Source organism: Rissa tridactyla, chromosome 1 (genome assembly GCF_028500815.1).
Source record: "Rissa tridactyla isolate bRisTri1 chromosome 1, bRisTri1.patW.cur.20221130, whole genome shotgun sequence".
NCBI lineage: Eukaryota > Metazoa > Chordata > Aves > Charadriiformes > Laridae > Rissa > Rissa tridactyla.
This window is the reverse complement of record NC_071466.1, coordinates 3,194,613-3,219,189: the sequence shown is the minus strand read 5'-3', so window position 1 is coordinate 3,219,189 and position 24,577 is coordinate 3,194,613. Positions and strand designations below refer to the sequence as shown.

The window sequence follows — 24,577 nt, the reverse complement described above, 5'->3', positions numbered from 1 at the left end:
ACTGAAGAGTTCCGTTCAGTACCTTACTTATTCTTCAGTACAGATCCTGAAATTGTAAATAATAGTAGTGTTATGGGGGTCAGGATGACTGACGGGCAAGGAGAAATATTAGAAATAAACCATTCTCTGCTCATACATTGTATCTGGTACTGTTTGAAGTACAAGAATATGCTATTCCTGCACCCAAAATCTTGATAACGTCTTACAAACACATGCAAAAACTGGGTATGTGTAGAAAAAAAAAAAAAAGATAGTATTGGGTGGAGATAAAAGGATAGATCAGGAATGCGTGATAAGATTTGAAGGTGTTGGATAGGAAAACTTAGAAATGCAAAGAAGGTTTTAGCATAAGGGCAATGTAAGATGTGCAGATAGAGGAATTGTGTGTTTTCCCTATCGTTATATTTGGCCCTTTCATTGCCCTCTCTGGTCTGGGGGGAGGATGTTTGGAGCCTTTTCAAGCAAATGCAAGAAAAAAATGACTTTTCCCATATTGACTTCTTGCATGATTCGCCAGAACAACCTAAAATACAAGTTAGGATAGTAAATCTCAATTTGAATTTTAGAGTACCCACGGTTGTACTTCAGTACAAAATCAGTCTCCTGTTTTATTCTTAAACCCTCCTGGATGTTAATCGCCCATACATCTTTCTCCTTGGGCTTGTGAAAAAAAGACTAAAAAGAAAAAAAAAAAAAAAAGCCTGGAGAAAACCAACAAAGTCTCCATGTGAAACTGTCATTAGTTACATTTGATGGAATTGTTCAAGTGTAAAAATGCAGAACTGGATCTTCAAAGTACTGGGTCAGCTACCTGAGGAGGTGAAAGTGGTTTAGAAGACAGGCAAATTTGATTGTCTGCTCTCAACCCGCAGCATATTAAATAATGTTTCACTTAAACCTGACGTTTTTCTAGGCAAAAGCTACGGAACTACAGTAGACTGGATGGATTCCACTGCAGACGAAACTGGCCTTTGGGAGAAGATGATAAACTCGCCGAACACGTGGGTAGAAGATACACTACCTCTCCGGATGCTAATGGTTGCAAAATTGACAAAATAAGGTGGCTTTTTAATTGCGAGTGTCAAAAAGAAACCTCGGGAATGAAATCAAAGGAGTGGGGGTGAAACCTGGAGGAGGAACACAGTCGCTCTTTTGACAGGCTCCGCTGCTGTTCTGGTTTTGTGCTGTCAAATGCCACTTCGTATTTCAAATTAAACTTCTGCCTGCAGATTATTCTGTAAATTTAAGGGATTCTTTTATTTTTTTTAATCCACTGAAAATGACTTCAAGAAAGAAGACACTTACAGAAGTCGGTGGTAGAGGTAGCGAGACACCTGGATGCCTGTGCTGCCTAACTGAAGCAGTGCTGGTCCCTTACATAATCTAAACTACCAGCAAAAAAAGTAAGAGCGAGTGAACTCTTTCTGTACACACCTAGGACTGCTCCTGAAGCATTATGGATAAGACAGCAACAGGGTGCCTTCTGTTCACGCTCATTAGCATGTGTCTGCACCTCATTAGGCATGGCAGGTCTCTCCAGCGAGGAATGCGAGCAGGAAGAATTTTGGTTTTTCAAAGTTTCTGTATCTGTAGCTGTACGTTTCTAGGGTATGGAAGTCGCTTCCTAAGGAAAGAAGCCTTCCGTGAAGTGGTACCATCCGTGTCCTGCTCTGCCGGGCGCAGACGACTTTTAATTCCAATATACTATAAGAAATCAGAGTTAGAAAAGTTTGCTTATGTGTGTGTTAATTGTCTTGCTAGTATACAAACCTTACCCTTAAATGCTGAAGGCATAAGGGTTAAACTTTTTTTATTCAAATGCTACTCTAAAAGAATTTAAACCTGCCAAGGTTAGTGATGACAAGGATGTTGGGTATTTATTCTGTAAAGTGTAGTGCTCTGTACCTGTATCTATTAGCTTGGTTTTTTGCAAAAAGTAATTTATCTGTGCTTCAGCGCCACTGTTAGGAGTCCGCTGGGGTGATGGCGGTCTGTGTTAGGCAGCTTCGCAGCGCAGGAGATCGGACTGGGACGTGTAACCTGTAGAAATGCATGCTACTAAAGAAAGATAAATGCATAAAATAAAAAATGTATTACTTTTTTTTTTAATAAAAGCAGCCTATTAAAGCTAAATAGGAATTCAGTGTTTATTAAAAGACAAAGGTTTATGTTAGCAATTCAGCATGCAATATAACAAAATGCGGGCAGAAAACATTTCTAACAATAAATGCACATTTATTTGTTCCAACTGTGTAAGTCTAGAAGGTGGTGAAATCTTGCACCTCAGTTAGAGGAGAAGGGGGCTCTTCGCAGCTCCAACTCAGTTGCTTAATTCAATGCTAGACGTTTGAATGCTACTCGGTATTTATTATATAGTCCAGAATCACCAGCCTTTCAGAGGTGGCTGTTTAAGAATGATGTACCACTGAAGTACAGTTACATTGTTCTGAAGGGCAGTTTGCACCTTGCTGCCTGGTCACACCACAATGCTGTCGTGTGGTTTCTGGCAATCTGCTGTGGTCTACACTGCACAAAATTCTGACAGCTAAACGTGACTGGCATCAAAATCAAATGGGTGGTTTGTGACAGTGTCCACCTCCTTGTCTTTTGGCCAAGCAGAACATCTGTCTCGCTCCTCTCGAACCATCCTGGAGCCAGGCTCAGCATTTTGTCATGATCTCAAAAGATGCTGCTTACCGCTACACTAAATAGATCAAAACTCCATTGAAATTTCAAACAGCTACCTGAACACGAACATCAAATTTACTTGTGCGCTGCACTTCCCTTTACCAAATTTGGGTGCTTTTCAGAGTGTCGGCAGTGTTCGTTTGCTAAGAAACACTCCCAGCTCTTTCAGCGACTGGTGGGGCTGGCTCAGTCCCAACTGGCCTGGATGAAGGTCTGCGCTCCCGGGCGACTGGATTCAGCCTCTTACCTCCATGGAGACAGGATTCTGCCTCTTACCTCCATGGAGACAGAAAGCCCGCAGCAGGAGTGGCAACAAACGGGCAGAGGAAAGAAAACACTGGGTTGTTGCGTGAAACGGGGCCAAGCGGTTTTGGCAGAAGATAAACCCCCTTGCGTTCGAACACCCCTCACCCAGGTGGGGGGCCAGGTGCGGCTGGGTTTAAATCCTGAGCGATGCCCAATCCAGCACTGTCAGTCCAATCGCGTTGAATATGTATTAAACGATCACGATTTGGATACGCTCATAGTGGACTGCGCCTTCAGTCTAGTCGTGCTCCTGAACTAGCACGGCCTCTCTCGAGTCTTTGGTCGCGTTCAGTGAGAAACCAAAACGACTAGCTACTTAAAAAAAAAAGTGCAGTTTATTTAACCAACAGGTATACAGGTTCTTAGGATTGCAGGTGATAAATACACTGTCTGCAAAGCACGTGCAAATGAAAGGATTGTTACATACACAAAACGCGCGACAAAGTTATAAACGATACAGCCTGGCTCTAAATGTAGGGTAGAGATTCTCTAGAGAAATTTCTAAGTCCCCGAGAAAGCGCTCGGTGTCATCGAAGTCTTACCCAAAGGCGTCCCTATGGGGGGAAGAGAGGCTCAGCCGGTCGACTGATCCCAGAAGCCAGTGATGGAATTCTTTGAGATGGTGTCTTCCCCGGGTATCCCCCCTCTCTCGGGCTATTTTTATACTATTTGTTATCTTCAAGGTGGAGTTTGAGTGACTTTAGTCATACATACTTTTATCATGATTGGTGTCAATTTCTCTCGCTTCACAATTAAAGGTCTAGTTTAGGAGAAATTCAGGGCGCAGACTCAAGAAGGAGTGGTCGCACCTTGGAGGCGGGTAGCCTTCGGGACGGAGGTGTGTTTTGGTATTATAATGACGTTATAACGAGCAAAGTTCGCACAAAGGACAGCATTTCATCAAAATTTGACAAAATGTTGGCTCCGAGTATCGAGCGGGCAGCTAATTGGCAGCTTATCTGTTTCATGGTATCATCCCATTCCCGTATCCGCTATACATCATAAGGTAAAGCCGCGGAATAATTGCATCCCGCCCCGTACCTCATGTAGCTTATCAGGGAACCACAGGTGTTGTGTCCTTCATGCCAGCTGCGGCTATTTTCTACCTCAGAAGCCTCTTGATTTTCTACTTTTCCTTAATGTGTGAACAATGCTGTACTTTTGTATTTTTTAGCCAATTTAGTATTTATTCCACACGGGTAAGAAAACATTTTTCTCCTCGTAAACCCTGCTCTTCATTGCGTTCCCACTGGACGGCCTGAACCTTTTAGTCCTTCCCCTTCTCCTCCGGTCTGTCCAAGTGTTTTGGAGGAACAGCGGTGGGGGAGCGCAGGACAGCAGAGCCAGAGGTAGCGTCCCTACCAACGGTCACTGTGGTGCAGCTCTGAAACTGCCCGGGCTGCGCAGGCGTTGGTTCATGTCCGCTGTACGCTGTTTTCCATCCTTCCTTTAGGCCGTCTCCTTCCCGCGTTGTATCTTCACCTCCAGCCCAAGCCCAGGAATTCACAAAATCCAGTTCTCCGCGTGCTGGTTCCTGTGCTGTGGAGTTCCAGGTGTGCGGCTGAATGAAACACTCGCCCATCAGTTTTAGGCCAACTTTTCATACGTCTGGGTAGCGTGCCGTATGATCAGGCACCAGTGATGATTCTGGTGCCAATGCGATATAAATATTTCCTTAATTTTTACATGAGGAAACAGATTTTTGAAATTACATGCCTAAAATAATGCAGCAAACCAGTGTCAAAACTCCAGTGATGACCCATTCCTCCAGGCACGAAGCCTTTGCGTCCCAGGGCATTGGGTAATTGTCAGCATTGTATACATCTCTTATTCATAAATAGCTAAGCACGGGATAAGGCTAGTCAGTTATTTTTCATTAGCAATATACTATTAAAATCTTATAAATCAATTAGAAGTTTGATGTAACCCTTCCCGTTTTACTTGCATTTATAAGACCAGATCTGTAGGAGAAAATAAAGGCAGAGGAAAAGGATCGCTTAAGTCATTATTTACAGCTTTATCACTTACAGGCTTTTTACCTAAATATAATAATACTTCTTGTAGCTCCAACCACAGCGCTTTGAGAAGGAATAATTAGCAATGCTAGTAATCAGCAAATTAATAGGTTTGCATAAATACTAAGCCTACGTGCTTTGCTTTCTGCATCATCGAGCCTGGCATCCTGCTCCTCAGTCCCCCTGGCTGAAGCAGGGGGATCCAGGCGAGGAGGCCTGGTTTTGGGAGGTCCTGCCCCTCCCCGTGCTGGTTTCTCTGGCCTCCCAGAGACGCTCCACCAGCTCGTGGCAGTGGTGTTGGCCACACAACCCTTGGGTGCTGTTTGATTATGCCGGATGTCACTAAGAGAAGTGGTCGCTATAAAATTCTGTCTCATCTTCATGTCAGACAGGGGCTCCATGGCTCAGGATGAGAGACGGGCAGGGATGGCCAACTCCACGAGCGATCCAGAGACCGACGAAGACATGGAAGATCTGACAGAAGGCCTGAAGGAACTCTGCGAGAGCCCCGGAGAGGGGAAGAGTGAGAAGGCTCCGCTGCATTCACGCCTAGAACGGCAGCACCAGCTTATCTGTAGACTGAAGAAAAAAACAGACCATGTGCGCAAACGCTGCCGAGACCTGGAGCAGCTCAACGTGGACCTGGAGAAACTGAGAACAGAAGATGCTCTGAAAGAGAAAACCCAGACCCAACTGATTGAGCAGTTGGAGGAACGCTTCATGGATCTGGCCAACGACCATGGAAAACAGATCCAGTCCAAGAAGGAACTCAGGAAATGGCATATGCAGCTGTTGGAGGAGAACAAGCGCCTGCAGCAGGAGAACAAAGTGCTCTTCAGCCAGACTGTGTGGGACAAGGAAGCTGAAGTGCTCCAGCTCCGTGCCCCGGCCAGAAAGCTCTCGCAGCAGTTAGACTCCCTACAGGAGAAATGTGCTTCCATGAGCTGCAGAGCACAGGAGCGAGAAAAGGAGCTGCTGGAAGCTCAGAGCCAGCAAGCGAGTGCCTACGCCTGGGAAGTCAAACCACTAAAAAACCAGCTGCAACACCTGCAGGAGAAGCACCAACACACTGTCGCACAGCGAGAGCACGCAGCGAGTCGGCGGCGGGCTCAGGACAGCGAGCTGCAGGCCAAGCTGGAGAGAGTGAACGAGGAGAAAGAGCGACTACTGGACCTGGCCATGAAGCAGGGCAAAGCTCTGCAAGGTGTGCAACGGGAAATGGAGCAGCTGGGGAAGAAGCTGGAGATGGCCAAGAGACCAGGCCGAGAGCAGGAAAGCATCTCGCGAAAGAGGCAGCAGCGGTGGAGAATGATCTGAAGGTCCAAGAGCTCCAACGACAGCTCAAAAGCAGCGAGCAGGCATACGACAAACTCTAGCTGCAGTTCGATGCGTACAGAAAGCACAGTACGGAGTTACTAAAGAAAAAGAGCTGAATGTCAAACTGCGTCATTTGAGTATGTAACTGCAGCTTTCTCCTCCGTTCTCGTCTTGGCACGTGCCTTTACCGTAACACACCACTGCGTTCTGTTCCTTTCCGTGAGACCATCTTCTGACTTCCCTGTAACGTACTCGCCACCTTAAATCCTCCTCAAAGGACTGTTCTCTGGCCTTGTCTTTTTGTTACACTTCTACATAAGTAAGAGCTCTCTGCATTGTTAAATCTGAATGGGGACTGTTGAACTAGTCAAACCTGTGGCTCAAAGATTACAGAATCACAGAATCACAGAAACCTCAGAGTTGGAAGGGAGCTCTAGAGATCGTCTAGTCCAACTCCCCCGCTAAAGCAGGATTGCCCAGAGCACATCCCTCAGGACTGCATCCAGGCGAGTCTTGAAAATTTCCAGAGAAGGGGACTCCACAACCTCCCTGGGCAGCCTGTTCCAGTGCTCTGTCACCCTCACTGCAGAGACGTTTTCCCGTGTATTTGAAGGGAAATTCCTGTGTTCCAACCTATGCCCATTGCCCCTTGTCCTGTCACTGGGAACCACTGAAAAGAGTCTGGCACCATCCTCCTTCAACCCACCCTTTAGATACTCACATGCCATAATAAGGTCCCCCCTCAGCCTTCTCTTCTCCAGGCTAAAGAGTCCCAGCTCTCTCAGCCTTTCCTCGTGAGGGAGATGCTCCAGTCCCTCAATCATCTTGGTTGCCCTTCGCTGGACTCGCTCCAGCAGTTCCCTGTCCCTCCTGAACTGGGGAGCCCAGAAGTGGATGCAGTATTCCAGGAGTGTCCTCACCAGTGCAGAGGAGAGGGGGAGAATGACCTCCCGCGACCTACTGGCCACACTCTTCCCTATGCAGCCCAGGATTCCACTGGCCTTTTTGGCAACAAGGGCACATTGTTGGGTGATTAGGGTAGAAAATGTAAAATATGAATTTGATTTATTCGGTCCTAGTCTGTGCCATATCACAGATTTTCATTTTTTACAGTTAAAAGCACATTATTTTCCAAGATGGACCAAAGCTCCAACCCTTAGCCGTTTGCTTTTGATTCTCCCGTGAAGTTCAGCAGAGGTTGGGCATGGAAGAGGTAACACCGTGGCTCCAAGAAAGAAATCCCACCTCGCAACGTCTGTCGTAAACAGTCATGATCAGCAGCTTAACAGGTCAGAACAGTCCTACCATTACAACACCTCACGCTCAAGGAAATTATTGTGGATAGCTTTCTAGTGGCCTTGTGCACTTTACCGTTGTTTTAGTCTTATGTAATGTCACAGCATTATTTATATCCCTGTTCAGCTCAAAGTCACCCAAAGACCTGTCAATTTATTTTAATAGTCTTTGAAACAGGTTGTGGTTCTAGAGGTTCTGCCCGTTTAAGCGTTCTCTGGTTTTTAGCTATTTATTTTCTGTGGAGAAAATAGCAGTGCTGCACAAAATGCAAGGGTGTACGTCTGGCAGGTTTTGACAAAAAAATCTTCCCCTTTCCTGTCAGCGCTCTCTCTTGCCAAGGAGGAGGTGTTTGGATGCCGAGTTTCAGCTCCTGCTCTTTAGTTCTCCAACAGAAATCCACCAGAGAATCACCGAATCATTTAGGTTGGAAAAGACCCTTGGGATCATCGAGTCCAACCATCAACTCCACTCTACAAAGTTCTCCCCTACACCATATCCCCCAACACCACATCTAAACGAGTCTTATCACATCCCGGGATGGTGACTCCACCACCTCCCTGGGCAGCCTGTTCCAGTGTTTGACCACTGAAGAATTTTTTCCTCATGTGCAGCCTAAACCTCGCCTGCTGCAGCTTGAAGCCATTCCCTCTTGTTCTATCACTAAGTACCTGTGAGAAGAGACCAGCACCAACCTCTCTACAATGATGGGCCAAACAGCATCCCCCACCTGGGCTGCAGGCAGCTGCCTCCAGAGCTCTCCAGGTTCTTTCCCGGTGAGCGTGTGTATGCGAACCTCGTGTGTGTACATGTACCTTGGGGTAACTCAACATTCAGGTACCGGTTTGGGTAGCTCTTGGTCCTGAGCATCTACAAAGCAGCGGCACTGCATCAGACCTGGTATCTGTTGAGCCACGTGTCCAGAAATGGGCAGAAGATCCTCCAGCTCGTGACCAGTTCATCTCAAGGACTTCGAAGTAAGTAGTGGCTCTCAACAGACTTGACCTCTGGACTTCTCTGGACTCTCCTTGAATAAAGCCAGGTGAGAAGCACTGCTCCACTGCCTGCTGTACGATTAACCACAGCCTTTAATTCGATGCTGGCTCCTACAAGTGTCATTCCGCGCCACTTTTATGGACCACATCCTCCCACTTTCCAGCCATCTTTTCCCCCTGACGTGCCCACCCTGCGTGCACATTTAATTAAACTAAATGCAGGCATCTGCAGTGTAAACACCAACTGACCCAGGCTACAAACTGTGCCAAGGGTCTGAGAGGAAGGAACACCGTAGGACTTGAGTCGGCTGCTCTGTTTTAATCAGTCAATATGCAGCAAGGAGTGCCCGTTGCCCTCCGGTGACTGCAAGAGTGCTTAAAAACTGGCACTCCATAGTCTAAATCTGGGCAGGAGCCACGCACTCAGTGTGTGACAGAACAGCTTTGCGTGCCTCCAGCCCAGCCACTGCCATGGTCTGGCAGGAAAGCTCCCAAAACACCACAGGCCCTGGGGACAACCCCCTTCCCTCCCCTCAGCCGTGTCTGTGAGTGAGAGACCCCACACGCACCCTCCACACCCCCCAATCCCCCTCACGCCCCTCAAACACATCCCCCCTCATCCCCTACTCGCGCCCCCCGCTCTTGCGTGAAACGGGGCCAAGCGGTTTTGGCAGAAGATAAACCCCCTTGCGTTCTAACACCCCTCACCCAGGTGGGGGGCCAGGTGCGGCTGGGTTTAAATCCTGAGCGATGCCCAATCCAGCACTGTCAGTCCAATCGCGTTGAATATGTATTAAACGATCACGATTTGGATACGCTCATAGTGGACTGCGCCTTCAGTCTAGTCGTGCTCCTGAACTAGCACGGCCTCTCTCGAGGCTTTGGTCGCGTTCAGTGAGAAACCAAAACGACTAGCTACTTAAAAAAAAAGTGCAGTTTATTTAAACAACAGGTATACAGGTTCTTAGGATTGCCGGTGATAAATACGCTGTCTGCAAAGCACGTGCAAATAAAGATATTGTTAAGTATACAAACGCGCGACAAAGTTATAAACGATACAGCCTGGCTCTAAATGTAGGGTAGAGATTCTCTAGAGAAATTTCTAAGTCCCCGAGAAAGCGCTCGGTGTCATCGAAGTCTTACCCAAAGGCGTCCCTATGGGGGGGAAGAGAGGCTCAGCCCGTCGGCTGATCCCGGAAATCAGCGGTGGAATTCTTCGCGATGGTGTCTTCCCTGACATCCCCTCTCTCTGGGGCTATTTTTATACTATTTTTTTATCTTCAAAGTGGAGTTTGAGTGACTTTAGTCATACGTACTTTCATTATGATTAATGTATTCAAGGAGGAGTGTTCACCCCTCGGGGGCGGATAGCCTCCGGGATGGAGGTGTGTTTTGGTACATTGTGGTGAGCAAAGTTCGCACAAAGGACGGCATTTCATCAACATTTGGCGAAATGTTGGCTCGGGTGGCGTGTAGGCCGCTTATCAGTTCCGTAGTACCATCTCGTCCCCATATCTGCGATTCGCCACAAGGGAAGGCCACGGAACAAGCGCGTTCCGTTCCATCCCTCGTGTAGTTTCGCAAACAGCCTTGTACAGGGAATCACAGATGCGGCATTCTTCGCGTGCCAGCTGCGGCTGTGTTCTACCTCAGAAGGCTCTGGATTTTATGACTTTCCTTCATGTGTGAACAACGCTGTATTTTTGTATTCTTGGCCAATTTAGTAATTATTCCCCACACGCCCACCCCCTAAACAACCCTCACACACACAGATCCCTCCTCACACGCACACCCCCCTCAAACACCCCCCCAAACACCTCTCACACACCAATCCCTCCACCCCCCCAACCCCCCTCAGCGCCGCCGCTTTCCCGCGCGCGGGCGCAGTGGCGCGGCGCCCCCTCCCCTCCGCGCGCCGCTTCCCGACAGCCCCCGCGGCGGCCGCGCCGGGCCGCAGCCTCCCGCCGCTCGCCTCAGGCGCCCGCCCGCCCCGCCGGGCCCCTCGGCCGCCGCCGCCGCCGCCGCCATGCGCCACAGCCTCACCCAGCTGCTGGCCGCCTCCTCCGGCGGAGCGAGCCCCTCGGGCGCCGTCTGGCCGCTCGCCGGCGCGGGGCAGGCCCCGAGAGGGCGGGATGGCGGCGGGGAAGGGGATCCGGGGCCGGCGCGGCCCAAACAGCAGCAGCCGCCGCGGCGGGAGGCGGGCGCCTTGGAGCCGCGGCGGCAGGAGAAGGAAGCGGAGGCGCCCGGCGGTCCGCTGGAGGTGTGGGAGCAAGAGGACTGGTTCCCGGGGCTGGAGCTGGGAGATCTGCTGGAGGCGGCCCGGCCGGACTGGGACCTGGACGCCGAGCTGAGCGGCTGCTTCTGTGGGGAACCGGAGCCGCTGCCCCCGCCGGGCCAGGGCCAGGGCCAGGGCCAGAGGCCGGCGGCGGCCGGGCGGCGGAGCGGCGGGGCTGGGAGCCGGCTGAAGGCGGCGGCGGCGGCGCGGCTGAACCGGCTGAAGAAGAAGCAGTACGTGCTGGGGCTGGAGAGCCGCCTGCAGGGCCTGGCTGCCGAGAACCGGCAGCTGCGGGACCGCAACCGCGGCCTGAGCCGCCGCCTGCGAGAGCTGGAGCGGGAGAGCAGCTACCTGCGGGCCGTGCTGGCTAACCAGAGCGCTCTGGGGCAGCTCCTCAGCCGCTTAGCCGGGATCCGCGCCGGCGGGCTGCAGCTCAGCAGCAGCCTCTTCAGGGACACGGGCAGCCCCCGCCGCCATCGCCACCACCATCTCCATCCCGCCGGCGAGAGCAGCGACCACGACTACGCCCTGCCCAGCTCCCGGCCTGCCGGCCTGGAGGAGGCGGCGGTGGTGAGGGAGACGGAGGAGGAGTGGGCGGCCCCCGGCGGGATCTGCCTCCACGTGGACCGGGATCAGGTGTCGGTGGAGTTCTGCTCCATCTGTGCTCGGCGAGCAGCGGCCTCCTTCAAAATGTAGGGTCAAGTACCTGCTGCAAGTACTCGTGGGGTTCTGGCCCCTAAGGGGCCTCGCGTCGTGGCGGAGGAAGCAGGCGATGGTGCGGAGGCAAAGAATAAATGCGGTGGTGATGGGGTGGTATTGGGGGAGATGCAGAGGAGGGGAACCTGGCACCTAAGTGGCCGGGGTAACAAGAAAAATAATCTCTCTCTCTTGAACGGCACGTTGGGAGCCAGGTGGTGGCCTTGGTTAAAGGCCGTGTAAATCTGGCGTGTGGACGGTAGTGGTCTGAGCCGGTTTGGCCTAAGAGTCGTGCAAAGCTGTGTGCAGCAGTGCGATAGTTATCGTGCAAACTGACAAACGCGCGTATACACGCAGAGGTGCCGCCAGAGCCCATTCGCAGCACTTTGGGTGAAAAGATCGTGCCGACCTGACGCGTGAAGGTGTGCTCGGTTCCGCCTCGCAGTTGCCAGTAAAGATAACGCTGACTACCCGGTCTTGAGTCAGATAATGTCTAGCCTGCTTATCCTGAGGAGCCGAAAATGCTTGCTTAGAAAACCAAACCAAAAACTTCCTTAAGGCATCGTCCCTGGACAGACTTAAGAAAATTGTAGTGATCGGCAAAAGAAAGCATGCGTATAAAATTGTACTGCATCTCAGTTATACATTACTATTAAAACCTCTCTGACAGTTTCTCTTTTAGGTGCTTGCCCTGCCAGGCTCCGTTGTGTAGGGGTTAAAGAACAGTCGTTTTCCACCTCGCAACCTGGTAAGGATCAATATATTCCCATAATGCGGTATCAGACAGCTTGCTTTGCTTATGCCAGTCTTGTAACGACTGGTTCAGGAAATTATTTCTCTGGTCCTTGGCCTACTCTGCCAAAACGTTTCTAGCTCTGGATGATAACGAATAGGAAAAATTAGAATCACACTGGAACGGGTTGCCCAGAGAAGCTGTGGCTGCCCCATCCCCGGAGGGGTTCAGGACCAGGCTGGACGGGGCTTGGAGCAGCCTGGGCTGGTGGGAGGTGTCCCTGCCCAGGGCAGGGGGTTGGACTAGATGATCTTTAAGGTCCCTTCCAACCTGAACCATTCTGTGATTCGACGTTACCTTCGTTATGATCCAGCTCCTCAAAGGACAGCAATGGAAAACATGTGAAATACATGGGGTCTAGGGAAGTCAAAAACTCCCCACGTATAAAATACGCTGATGCTGTTGGTAACATTGCAAAGCTGTCTGTGCTACTGAATGACTGTTGTCAATACCGAGCAGGTCCGAAACCTGATCAGAATCCAGAGAGGAAAGAAAATGCAGCAGGAAGTGAGTAACAGGATTCTTCCAGCAGACAACGGAGGGACTTCTCCGCTGATATTTAAACTAATGTGCTAAGAATCCTTTTTTATTTAACAACTAACAAGTTATACATCTGAACTAGATACTTGCTCAATGGCGAAACTGCATCTAACTGCGTACTGGCAATGACTGATACCTTGAGCATTATTTGAGCTTCGACAGCAAAAGCTTTGCAAAAGCTTAACTCAGTGCCTTGCAAACAATCCCGTCGTGTGTGCAGCGTTTCATTTCATGCCATAGATACGTGCCCCTCTGGCTGGCTCTTTGTTGCCAAATCATTCTCTTCGTACAATATTCGGTATCGGGGCACTTCACAATGTGTCTCCAGTCCGAAGATACAGAGCTTTAGTGCATTATTAGATAGAGGTGGGGTTAGAGCATGGGAAATTCGGAGAATCGTGGCCTTACTGCAAACGGGATTTTTGCAGGGCTGGCTTGTGCAATTAAACTTGGTACGGTGAAAGAGCATAGAAGTGAACTTCAGTGGAAGTATATAAAAGTTGAAGAGATGAGCTGCAATAAAGTGCATCATTAATGAGATCTGCATCTTATAATTAACTAGGAATACTTGAAACTTCCTTGTTCGGGTCTACAAATTGCTTGATTTATAGGCATGTTCCTACTGCAATGATTTAGACTGGGTAAATAAAAGAACCGAATTTGGCTTGTACACTAACTCCGTACCGGGAACCTTATGATGAGACTCGTGTCAGCGACGGTATGGTTAGTGCATGAGTCCGCTTATCCTTGTTCTAGGAATAAAATCGAGACGGTAAAGTGAAAGTGTTTTCTTCATCACATTTGATCAGAACGTGCTTGCAGCACCCAGGCTTATGCATCATGTCAGGCAACGTAAACACTTCTGCTCCTGCCAGACAAAGTTCTTTGGCCAGTGTTATAGGAGATGGCGGAGTAGATTATCCTTCCTAAGGGTAGCTTCTCCGAGTCCTGGGGGTGGGGGAATCTTGCATCCAAGTTGTAAAGCGGTTGTGCATGTGCATGTATTTCATCTGAAGTTCGTTTCTAACCGTTGTCCTGAATGGAATGTTGATGTACAGACTTATTTTTGAAACCTTTTGCATTGCTGCTCTTCAGTTTCTGCAGTGCCTTCACAGCCCGGTAGGCAGTTTTCCAATCCTGAAAAACTCAAAGGACTGAGCAAGTCAGTACCATCATTCCTACAGGAAGAGGCAAGTTCCGTCTCTTAAATATTGTAACTAAAATTTGTGATTACTGTGGTGTTACGCATTTGCCAAGTAGTGCTTTCCAGGGTCTGCCAAGTCAGTCTGCTGTTGGACCATGGCATGGAGTTGAGCTTGTGGTGTAACGATCAGGAGATGATCCCAAACAACCTGTGGCTGATTAACCTTGCAGAAGCTTTAGTCTAGTAATTAGAGGTTTATTTTTATTGTACGGCTAAACCTACAGAGCGTGTTCTACCTAGGAGATTGAAGCACAGCAAGTGCTTGCTGTTATTCCCAAAGGTGCGCTCTATCCTTAAGCTAAAAGATCTTTTTTTATCTTCAGCACAATTAAATTAATTTTTAGCTCCAGCCAATTAAAAAGCTTACTTGCGTGGGTTTTGAATGAAAAGGAAGAGGGAGCCCTGTAACTTTTTCGCAGGTGGGATACGACAGGGAGATGATGCTTTCTGTAAGAGCTGGCGTAGGGAGATGCCAAAGCAGGCACGGGAAGTGAAGCATCGATTCTTTAGGACAGAGACAGCACGGAGACACGACGGGGATGTCAGCGCATAACCTGAGAACGGCCAAGTACAGCAAAGCTGCAGTTCCCTGATGCAAACGCAGGGCCCTGCTTGTGCTCTTGCGAGAAGGGCTTTTTGCAAGAGCCGTTCGCTGCATCCAGTGCTGTTCTGCTGTGCCTCGTACCTTCCAGCCGCCTTAAAGACAGAGGCTACAGAATTGCTGGTATTTGCTACGTAACAGAAAGGGACTGGGAAAAGACCCGAGCGTTATTGCCGCTTGTGTAAGTTTATGCATGAGGGAGTGAAGTAGAGAAGTTGTTTAATTGTCCTAATCAAGTTAACTTTGTACTTTTTCATGGCTATTTGAGATTTAAAGCCACACAAAAAATCTGGTTGCATTACTGCTTTAAAAAATTTTCAGTGTAGGCTTTCCATCGTAAAAATTCCCTTTCAACTCTTTTTTTTTTTTTTTTTTTAAAGGGCATGAGCTAACTTAAGAAATATTAATTACTCGTGTTGCACTACAAGGGGATTTAAATCCAGGTTTTCACTTAGACTTCATCGCTAATCTTTTTCTTGATATTTTCAAAAGGCCTGTTGTCCTAACCTCTTAGTCTCTGCTTTCTGCAAGGAAGATCAGCTGAAGAGCTATGGAAGTAATATTTCAAGGATCTGATCGCAGGCAATCTCCAGCTCTACAGCATCCTGTCACTTTATGTCTTCTACCTCAGTGCAACAAACACAGCCAAATTCTTTGTAGGAAACTTGACCTAACACCTTTGCTTCCTTGTGTTAACCTGCTTGCTGAGAAGCTTGTATAATAGTGTCCGTTACGTTATTGCAGCTAAAGGGACACAGTTGATTTCTTTACTCTCTGAATTCCGAGCCTAACTTCTACCCTAATCTCGAAGTATCCGGTGAAATGCCAATGCCTGTCAATTTTTTCTCCTCTTGTATGACGCAGGTGAGCGGCAGCCTAATGAGCATCTATAGTGCAGACTTTGGCAACGTGGACGTGAAGGGCAACATTCAGTTTGCTATTGATTACGTAGAACAGCTGAACGAGCTCCACATTTTTATTTGCCAGTGTAAAGACTTGGCAGTGGCAGACGTTAAGCGACAGCGTTCGGACCCGTAAGTACAGAGAACATATTGATTTCCTAAGGGAAGTCTTGCTTTTCACGGGAAAATGATCCCCGATCTCTATAACCTGTTGGAGTAAACAACCCAATAAATAGCTGAAGAGGCTCTAACGTGCTTTACGTGGTTTTCCGCTCTGAACTGAATATAGAATTGCCACTGTAAATTGGTGCATATGTTAGCATGGGAAGGGTGGAAAATGTAAAATATGAATTTGCTTTATTCGGTCCTAGTCTGTGCCATATCACAGATTTTCATTTTTTACAGTTAAAAGCACGTTAAAACCCTTCCCGTTTTACTTGCATTTATAAGACCAGATCTGTAGGAGAAAATAAAGGCAGAGGAAAAGGATCGCTTAAGTCATTATTTACAGCTTTATCACTTACAGGCTTTTTACCTAAATATAATAATACCTCTTGTAGCTCCAACCACAGCGCTTTGAGAAGGAATAATTAGCAATGCTAGTAATCAGCAAATTAATAGGCTTGCATAAATATACTGTATATCACTATAACTTTATCACTTATAACTTTATCACTATAAAATTCTGTCTCATCTTCATGTCAGACAGGGGCTCCATGGCTCAGGATGAGAGACGGGCAGGGATGGCCAACTCCACGAGCGATCCAGAGACCGATGAAGACATGGAAGATCTGACAGAAGGCCTGAAGGAACTCTGCGAGAGCCCCGGAGAGGGGAAGAGTGAGAAGGCTCCGCTGCATTCACGCCTAGAACGGCAGCACCAGCTTATCTGTAGACTGAAGAAAAAAACAGACCGTGTGCGCAAACGCTGCCGAGACCTGGAGCAGCTCAACGTGGACCTGGAGAAACTGAGAACAGAAGATGCTCTGAAAGAGAAAACCCAGACCCAACTGATTGAGCGGTTGGAGGAACGCTTCATGGATCTGGCCAACGACCATGGAAAACAGATCCAGTCCAAGAAGGAACTCAGGAAATGGCATATGCAGCTGTTGGAGGAGAACAAGCGCCTGCAGCAGGAGAACAAAGTGCTCTTCAGCCAGACTGTGTGGGACAAGGAAGCTGAAGTGCTCCAGCTCCGTGCCCCGGCCAGAAAGCTCTCGCAGCAGTTAGACTCCCTACAGGAGAAATGTGCTTCCATGAGCTGCAGAGCACAGGAGCGAGAAAAGGAGCTGCTGGAAGCTCAGAGCCAGCAAGCGAGTGCCTACGCCTGGGAAGTCAAACCACTAAAAAACCAGCTGCAACACCTGCAGGAGAAGCACCAACACACTGTCGCACAGCGAGAGCACGCAGCGAGTCGGCGGCGGGCTCAGGACAGCGAGCTGCAGGCCAAGCTGGAGAGAGTGAATGAGGAGAAAGAGCGACTACTGGACCTGGCCATGAAGCAGGGCAAAGCTCTGCAAGGTGTGCAACGGGAAATGGAGCAGCTGGGGAAGAAGCTGGAGATGGCCAAGAGACCAGGCCGAGAGCAGGAAAGCATCTCGCGAAAGAGGCAGCAGCGGTGGAGAATGATCTGAAGGTCCAAGAGCTCCAACGACAGCTCAAAAGCAGCGAGCAGGCATACGACAAACTCTAGCTGCAGTTCGATGCGTACAGAAAGCACAGTACGGAGTTACTAAAGAAAAAGAGCTGAATGTCAAACTGCGTCATTTGAGTATGTAACTGCAGCTTTCTCCTCCGTTCTCGTCTTGGCACGTGCCTTTACCGTAACACACCACTGCGTTCTGTTCCTTTCCGTGAGACCATCTTCTGACTTCCCTGTAACGTACTCGCCACCTTAAATCCTCCTCAAAGGACTGTTCTCTGGCCTTGTCTTTTTGTTACACTTCTACATAAGTAAGAGCTCTCTGCATTGTTAAATCTGAATGGGGACTGTTGAACTAGTCAAACCTGTGGCTGAAAGATTAGGGTGGAAAATGTAAAATATGAATTTGCTTTATTCGGTCCTACTCTGTGCCATATCACAGACCTTCATTTTTTACAGTTTAAAGCACATTATTTTACAAGATGGGCCAAACAGCATCCCCCACCTGGGCTGCAGGCAGCTGCCTCCAGAGCTCTCCAGGTTCTTTCCCGGTGAGTGTGTGTATGCGAACCTCGTGTGTGTACATGTACCTTGGGGTAACTCAACATTCAGGTACCGGTTTGGGTAGCTCTTGGTCCTGAGCATCTACAAAGCAGCGGCACTGCATCAAACCTGGTATCTGTTGAGCCACGTGTCCAGAAATGGGCAGAAGATCCTCCAGCTCGTGACCAGTTCATCTCAAGGACTTCGAAGTAAGTAGTGGCTCTCAACAGACTTGACCTCTGGACTTCTCTGGACTCTCCTTGAATAAAGCCAGGTGAGAAGCACTGCTCCACTGCCTGCTGTACGATTAACCACAGCCTTTAATTCGATGCTGGCTCCTACAAGTGTCATTCCGCGCCACTTTTATGGACCACATCCTCCCACTTTCCAGCCATCTTTTCCCCCTGACGTGCCCACCCTGCGTGCACATTTAATTAAACTAAATGCAGGCATCTGCAGTGTAAACACCAACTGACCCAGGCTACAAACTGTGCCAAGGGTCTGAGAGGAAGGAACACCGTAGGACTTGAGTCGGCTGCTCTGTTTTAATCAGTCAATATGCAGCAAGGAGTGCCCGTTGCCCTCCGGTGACTGCAAGAGTGCTTAAAAACTGGCACTCCATAGTCTAAATCTGGGCAGGAGCCACGCACTCACTGTGTGACAGAACAGCTTTGCGTGCCTCCAGCCCAGCCACTGCCATGGTCTGGCAGGAAAGCTCCCAAAACACCACAGGCCCTGGGGACAACCCCCTTCCCTCCCCTCAGCCGTGTCTGTGAGTGAGAGACCCCACACGCACCCTCCACACCCCCCAATCCCCCTCACGCCCCTCAAACACATCCCCCCTCATCCCCTACTCACGCCCCCCGCTCTTGCGTGAAACGGGGCCAAGCGGTTTTGGCAGAAGATAAACCCCCTTGCGTTCTAACACCCCTCACCCAGGTGGGGGGCCAGGTGCGGCTGGGTTTAAATCCTGAGCGATGCCCAATCCAGCACTGTCAGTCCAATCGCGTTGAATATGTATTAAACGATCACGATTTGGATACGCTCATAGTGGACTGCGCCTTCAGTCTAGTCGTGCTCCTGAACTAGCACGGCCTCTCTCGAGTCTTTGGTCGCGTTCAGTGAGAAACCAAAACGACTAGCTACTTAAAAAAAAAAGTGCAGTTTATTTAACCAACAGGTATATAGGTTCTTAGGATTGCCGGTGATAAATACGCTGTCTGCAAAGCACGTGCAAATAAAGATATTGTTAAGTATACAAACGCGCGACAAAGTTATAAACGATACAGCCTGGCTCTAAATGTAGGGTAGAGATTCTCTAGAGAAATTTCTAAGTCCCCGAGAAAGCGCTCGGTGTCATCGAAGTCTTACCCAAAGGCGTCCCTATGGGGGGGAAGAGAGGCTCAGCCCGTCGACTGATCCCGGAAATCAGCGGTGGAATTCTTCGCGATGGTGTCTTCCCTGACATCCCCTCTCTCTGGGGCTATTTTTATACTATTTTTTTATCTTCAAAGTGGAGTTTGAGTGACTTTAGTCATACGTACTTTCATTATGATTAATGTATTCAAGGAGGAGTGTTCACCCCTCGGGGGCGGATAGCCTCCGGGATGGAGGTGTGTTTTGGTACATTGTGGTGAGCAAAGTTCGCACAAAGGACGGCATTTCATCAACATTTGGCGAAATGTTGGCTCGGGTGGCGTGTAGGCCGCTTATCAGTTCCGTAGTACCATCTCGTCCCCATATCTGCGATTCGCCACAAGGGAAGGCCACGGAACAAGCGCGTTCCGTTCCATCCCTCGTGTAGTTTCGCAAACAGCCTTGTACAGGGAATCACAGATGCGGCATTCTTCGTGTGCCAGCTGCGGCTGTATTCTACCTCAGAAGCCTCTGGATTTTATGACTTTCCTTCATGTGTGAACAACGCTGTATTTTTGTATTCTTGGCCAATTTAGTAATTATTCCCCACACGCCCACCCCCTAAACAACCCTCACACACACAGATCCCTCCTCACACGCACAGATCCCTCAAACACCCCCCCAAACACCCCCCCAAACACCTCTCACACACAAATCCCTCCACCCCCCCAACCCCCCTCAGCGCCGCCGCTTTCCCGCGCGCGGGCGCAGTGGCGCGGCGCCCCCTCCCCTCCGCGCGCCGCTTCCCGACAGCCCCCGCGGCGGCCGCGCCGGGCCGCAGCCTCCCGCCGCTCGCCTCAGGCGCCCGCCCGCCCCGCCGGGCCCCTCGGCCGCCGCCGCCGCCATGCGCCACAGCCTCACCCAGCTGCTGGCCGCCTCCTCCGGCGGAGCGAGCCCCTCGGGCGCCGTCTGGCCGCTCGCCGGCGCGGGGCAGGCCCCGAGAGGGCGGGATGGCGGCGGGGAAGGGGATCCGGGGCCGGCGCGGCCCAAACAGCAGCAGCCGCCGCGGCGGGAGGAGAAGGAAGCGGAGGCGCCCGGCGGTCCGCTGGAGGTGTGGGAGCAAGAGGACTGGTTCCCGGGGCTGGAGCTGGGAGATCTGCTGGAGGCGGCCCGGCCGGACTGGGACCTGGACGCCGAGCTGAGCGGCTGCTTCTGTGGGGAACCGGAGCCGCTGCCCCCGCCGGGCCAGGGCCAGGGCCAGGGCCAGAGGCCGGCGGCGGCCGGGCGGCGGAGCGGCGGGGCTGGGAGCCGGCTGAAGGCGGCGGCGGCGGCGCGGCTGAACCGGCTGAAGAAGAAGCAGTACGTGCTGGGGCTGGAGAGCCGCCTGCAGGGCCTGGCTGCCGAGAACCGGCAGCTGCGGGACCGCAACCGCGGCCTGAGCCGCCGCCTGCGAGAGCTGGAGCGGGAGAGCAGCTACCTGCGGGCCGTGCTGGCTAACCAGAGCGCTCTGGGGCAGCTCCTCAGCCGCTTAGCCGGGATCCGCGCCGGCGGGCTGCAGCTCAGCAGCAGCCTCTTCAGGGACACGGGCAGCCCCCGCCGCCATCGCCACCACCATCTCCATCCCGCCGGCGAGAGCAGCGACCACGACTACGCCCTGCCCAGCTCCCGGCCTGCCGGCCTGGAGGAGGCGGCGGTGGTGAGGGAGACGGAGGAGGAGTGGGCGGCCCCCGGCGGGATCTGCCTCCACGTGGACCGGGATCAGGTGTCGGTGGAGTTCTGCTCCATCTGTGCTCGGCGAGCAGCGGCCTCCTTCAAAATGTAGGGTCAAGTAGCTGCTGCAAGTACTCGTGGGGTTCTGGCCCCTAAGGGGCCTCGCGTCGTGGCGGAGGAAGCAGGCGATGGTGCGGAGGCAAAGAATAAATGCGGTGGTGATGGGGTGGTATTGGGGGAGATGCAGAGGAGGGGGACCTGGCACCTAAGTGGCCGGGGTAACAAGAAAAATAATCTCTCTCTCTTGAACGGCACGTTGGGAGCCAGGTGGTGGCCTTGGTTAAAGGCCGTGTAAATCTGGCGTGTGGACGGTAGTGGTCTGAGCCGGTTTGGCCTAAGAGTCGTGCAAAGCTGTGTGCAGCAGTGCGATAGTTATCGTGCAAACTGACACGCGCGTATACACGCAGAGGTGCCGCCAGAGCCCATTCGCAGCACTTTGGGTGAAAAGATGGTGCCGACCTGACGCGTGAAGGTGTGCTCGGTTCCGCCTCGCAGTTGCCAGTAAAGATAACGCTGACTACCTGGTCTTGAGTCAGATAATGTCTAGCCTGCTTATCCTGAGGAGCCGAAAATGCTTGCTTAGAAAACCAAACCAAAAACTTCCTTAAGACATCGTCCCTGGACAGACTTAAGAAAATTGTAGTGATCGGCAAAAGAAAGCATGCGTATAAAATTGTACTGCATCTGAGTTATACATTACTATTAAAACCTCTCTGACAGTTTCTCTTTTAGGTGCTTGCCCTGCCAGGCTCCGTTGTGTAGGGGTTAAAGAACAGTCGTTTTCCACCTCGCAACCTGGTAAGGATCAATATATTCCCATAATGCGGTATCAGACAGCTTGCTTTGCTTATGCCAGTCTTGTAACGACTGGTTCAGGAAATGATTTCTCTGGTCCTTGGCCTACTCTGCCAAAACGTTTCTAGCTCTGGATGATAACGAATAGGAAAAATTAGAATCACATCATTCTAATTAGCTGTTTTCCTCTTTTCCTTTTTTAAATTAATATATGCACATAGTAGCCAATACATGAGCTACGTTTTGAATTAAAAAATAAATGCTGATGCCATTTGAAATAGGAATTTTCTATTAAACTAAGTATCTGATAATCTGAAAAGGGAAAATATGCTAATAAGGGGGATGTGACATTTACAGCCTTTTATCACAGGGGACACACAACAGTGTAAGTAAATTGCTTTTTGAATGGAAAAAAAAAAAGAATTGATGACCTGTTGTTTTAAAATACTGTCTAGTGTTAGGGATGCACGGTACCTTTAAAAAGCCCTTCTCTAACTTGCTCTAATTCGTGATGCGGAGTTTTGCCCGATTAAACAGAACCTGAACACTGGTTATATCCGTACAGTGGAATCCTAATGCAGAGGAGTCACTTTTTTGCATGGATCTCTAACGAGAATTGTGGTTTGAGGAATGCAGCGCATCGAAGTAACTCGTTACTTTAGCTTCCCATAAGTAATCTCTGTGCCCATGCACACTGAAATTCCTGTGTTACTTCAAAGTATCTTTAAATTTTAAAAGATATTGCATGTATATGCATGTGCTTAATTTTACTGTAGAGTTCTTAATTTAGCCTCTTACAGTATCCAGAAATCTCTAACTTTATATAATTAAGCACAGTTTGGAGATGAGCAAATATGTATCTTGAGGCTAATGATTTGAAAAGTGCTCCATGATTAACTGAGATAGGACAAAAAATAGTTTGACAAACAGTAGCGTGTGTTTTCTTGTACTAGTCAGTGTTTCTCCCTATCACAAAAGACGAGTGGGTTTTTTCAGTTGTATTATAATGTTTAGGTTGCTTACGTGTATGTCAGGTGGGGGAAGAAGGATTGTGAAAATGATAATATGTAAAGTGAGGTTTCACAAAGAATAGATTTTCCTAAAACAGTTTCATTTATCAACTTTAAAAAAAAAAAAAGATTCTGTTTAGTGTTTCTGAAGTCTTGTTGCTTAAAGCCTTAAATTTTGTGTTTAAGGCTAAAGTAGAAGGTGAAAGCGTTTTCTCCCAGCAATTTGCTTTATTGGTGCTAGACCCTATCCGGTGTTCATCAGTATAAAAGGAGTTTGATGATTCTTTGTGAAACCTCACTGTGTGATAAAGTATATGTGTATTTAGCATCCTTGTTTTTCTTTATGCTAAAGTGGATTCAGCTGTGTTGGGGCAGAAGAGACGGGACCAGCTGCTGGCCACATTTCCTGCTTTATGTTAAAAGGTAGTATAAGAAATGAGAATAAAGAGGTAACAGGGCTTTTGCTGTCTTTGGTTAAAAAAACCCAAACAAAACAAACAAAAGGTTGAATGCTGGGATCATTTACCGTCATCCAAGATGTTGTGGTTTTTTGTTTTTTTTTTTTTTAAGAGACAATATCCTATCAAACAGGTTTTACTCCGCTGTATGCAGAATTCCATCTGTTCAGGGTATACTGCCAGCGCAGAAGAGACTTAGTGGGATGTGTGTTACCTTACACCTCTGTGGTGCCATCAGTGGGACTGTTCAGAGTTTCAGTCTTGAACGGTGTGACCCTGCTGTAACTGGTGGGTTATGCAGGAATCAGAGTTAACCCTCAAGGCCCGTGCTGCCTGATACGCAAAATGGAAATAATTGGGTTAGATTCAACCTAGGCTCCATCTGCCTAGCACAGACTTCACCAACGTGCTTCATTTTGAAGTTTCACACCCTTGATAAAAAGAGAAACGCTAATGTAGCAAGTATGGGATGTTATAACGGCATTTTTACAGTTACTTCAGCCTAGAAGTGGTTTTTTTAAGTTAAGTTAAATATGCATTCTTTCTTTTTGCATCACCGCTGAACGGTAGAGGTCAGGGATGTAGTTCTGGTCTCTGTTGTGAACCTGCACATCGCTCTAGTCATGAAACTACCTGTGAGCTGTGTCTGAGAGTAGCTGATTTTCTGACGTGCAAAATGATGTATACCGGTACAAGAACAAGGTCAAGTCCCAAGAAAGTAAGTGGCTGCAGGCATTTCTAGTGCCTACTGAATCATATTTAAACCAAATAGAGGGGAGGAAGTTACTGGAAATTCTAACCGACTGTACTATCTGTATGGTGTATTATTAATGTAGCTTTTTTGAAGTGGAAGCCTTGAAATGACGTAACTTAATACTTGAAAATATATTGTAAATGTTTCTTTGTAATTATGTGCCATCCAGATAAGAATACAATACCATAATAAAATCAGACTTGTTGATCTTTCAGTTTACGGGCTCAAATGTTTTTTCATCTTTTTCTTCTTGCTTTAATCGAGTGACTCATTACACAAAATGGGAAAACGGGAAAATGCAGTTGCTGCTATCTGCGTGGGTCATCTGTTGGAAAACGAGATGGATCAGGGTACGCAGGAGAAAGGTTCCTACTCATCTGTCTTTCAAGTGAAGTTTGTGGTGAGGACAAAACAAAGGCGTTATTCCTTGAACCAAAGACAGGGTTGTACTTCTGAGAGTCGCCACTCCTTGTATTTTACAGTTGTTTTTCTGTCTTAATATTTTATTAATGTGGATGCGTTTGATGAATAAACGATGGAGGAGTAGAATACTTACATAAACGCTTCTGTGGTTTATTGGCATCTTCCTCCTTTCTGTCCCATTTTCAGGTTCTGAAGTTTGAT

The 24,577-nt window shown here is 49.0% G+C and overlaps 5 protein-coding genes across 17 annotated transcripts in view; all 5 read left to right on the top strand.

Annotated features, from left to right (window-relative positions):
* SYTL2 (synaptotagmin like 2) overlaps positions 1-2,133 on the top strand; it is a 59,742-nt gene extending 57,609 nt beyond the window's left edge. For all 8 annotated transcript variants that reach the window (XM_054188865.1, XM_054188869.1, XM_054188867.1 and 5 more), the window contains one exon: positions 914-2,133. In XM_054188865.1, the coding sequence (XP_054044840.1) occupies positions 914-1,059 (146 nt within the window). In that variant the 3' untranslated portion in view covers positions 1,060-2,133. The remainder of the gene's footprint in view (positions 1-913) is intronic.
* Positions 2,134-5,345: 3,212 nt separating this feature from the next.
* On the top strand, positions 5,346-6,710 carry LOC128918535 (coiled-coil domain-containing protein 89-like). Its single transcript, XM_054222862.1, is given in 3 exon segments — positions 5,346-6,264; positions 6,267-6,419; positions 6,422-6,710. Coding segments are annotated over 3 exon segments (1,122 nt in total). The 3' UTR covers positions 6,472-6,710.
* A 653-nt stretch (positions 6,711-7,363) lies between these two features.
* LOC128903017 (coiled-coil domain-containing protein 89-like) lies at positions 7,364-17,733 on the top strand. Its single transcript, XM_054186880.1, is given in 4 exon segments — positions 7,364-8,395; positions 16,331-17,188; positions 17,191-17,352; positions 17,355-17,733. Coding segments are annotated over 3 exon segments (1,059 nt in total). The 5' UTR covers positions 7,364-8,395; positions 16,331-16,341; the 3' UTR covers positions 17,405-17,733.
* Positions 10,632-15,381, top strand: LOC128903020 (CREB/ATF bZIP transcription factor-like). 4 transcript variants are annotated; one of them, XR_008463949.1, is made up of 4 exons: positions 10,632-11,581; positions 12,256-12,333; positions 12,838-12,885; positions 14,014-15,380. XR_008463949.1 is itself a non-coding variant. In XM_054186907.1 (3 exons), exons 1-2 carry the CDS (start codon positions 10,641-10,643, stop codon positions 12,302-12,304), a joined length of 990 nt encoding a protein of 329 aa, XP_054042882.1. In that variant the 5' UTR covers positions 10,632-10,640; the 3' UTR covers positions 12,305-12,333; positions 14,014-15,380. The 4 variants fall into 4 exon arrangements, 2 of the variants coding, with proteins under 2 accessions (XP_054042882.1, XP_054042866.1); XR_008463950.1 differs by having other exon boundaries at positions 12,256-12,885; positions 14,014-15,381; XM_054186907.1 differs by lacking the exon at positions 12,838-12,885.
* Positions 17,734-20,013: 2,280 nt separating the features above from the next.
* On the top strand, positions 20,014-24,577 carry CREBZF (CREB/ATF bZIP transcription factor). Of its 3 annotated transcripts, none has more exons than XR_008464389.1 (4): positions 20,014-20,984; positions 21,657-21,734; positions 23,094-23,164; positions 24,218-24,577. XR_008464389.1 is itself a non-coding variant. In XM_054187876.1 (3 exons), the coding sequence occupies exons 1-2, from the start codon at positions 20,071-20,073 to the stop codon at positions 21,703-21,705; spliced, it is 963 nt and encodes a 320-aa protein (XP_054043851.1). In that variant the 5' UTR covers positions 20,015-20,070; the 3' UTR covers positions 21,706-21,734; positions 23,094-24,162. The 3 variants fall into 3 exon arrangements, 1 of the variants encoding a protein (XP_054043851.1); XR_008464388.1 differs by lacking the exon at positions 24,218-24,577 and adding an exon at positions 23,333-24,162; XM_054187876.1 differs by lacking the exon at positions 24,218-24,577 and having other exon boundaries at positions 20,015-20,984; positions 23,094-24,162.

Excerpts from the sequence above, each read along its gene's own strand:
- LOC128903020 (XM_054186891.1), top strand. The coding sequence starts at position 10,641 with ATGCGCCACAGCCTCACCCAGCTGCTGGCCGCCTCCTCCGGCGGAGCG. Across the intron at positions 11,582-12,255 it reads GCAGCGGCCTCCTTCAAAAT|TTTCTCTTTTAGGTGCTTGC; the intron begins GTAGGGTCAAGT and ends CCTCTCTGACAG.
- CREBZF (XM_054187876.1), top strand. The coding sequence starts at position 20,071 with ATGCGCCACAGCCTCACCCAGCTGCTGGCCGCCTCCTCCGGCGGAGCG. Across the intron at positions 20,985-21,656 it reads GCAGCGGCCTCCTTCAAAAT|TTTCTCTTTTAGGTGCTTGC; the intron begins GTAGGGTCAAGT and ends CCTCTCTGACAG.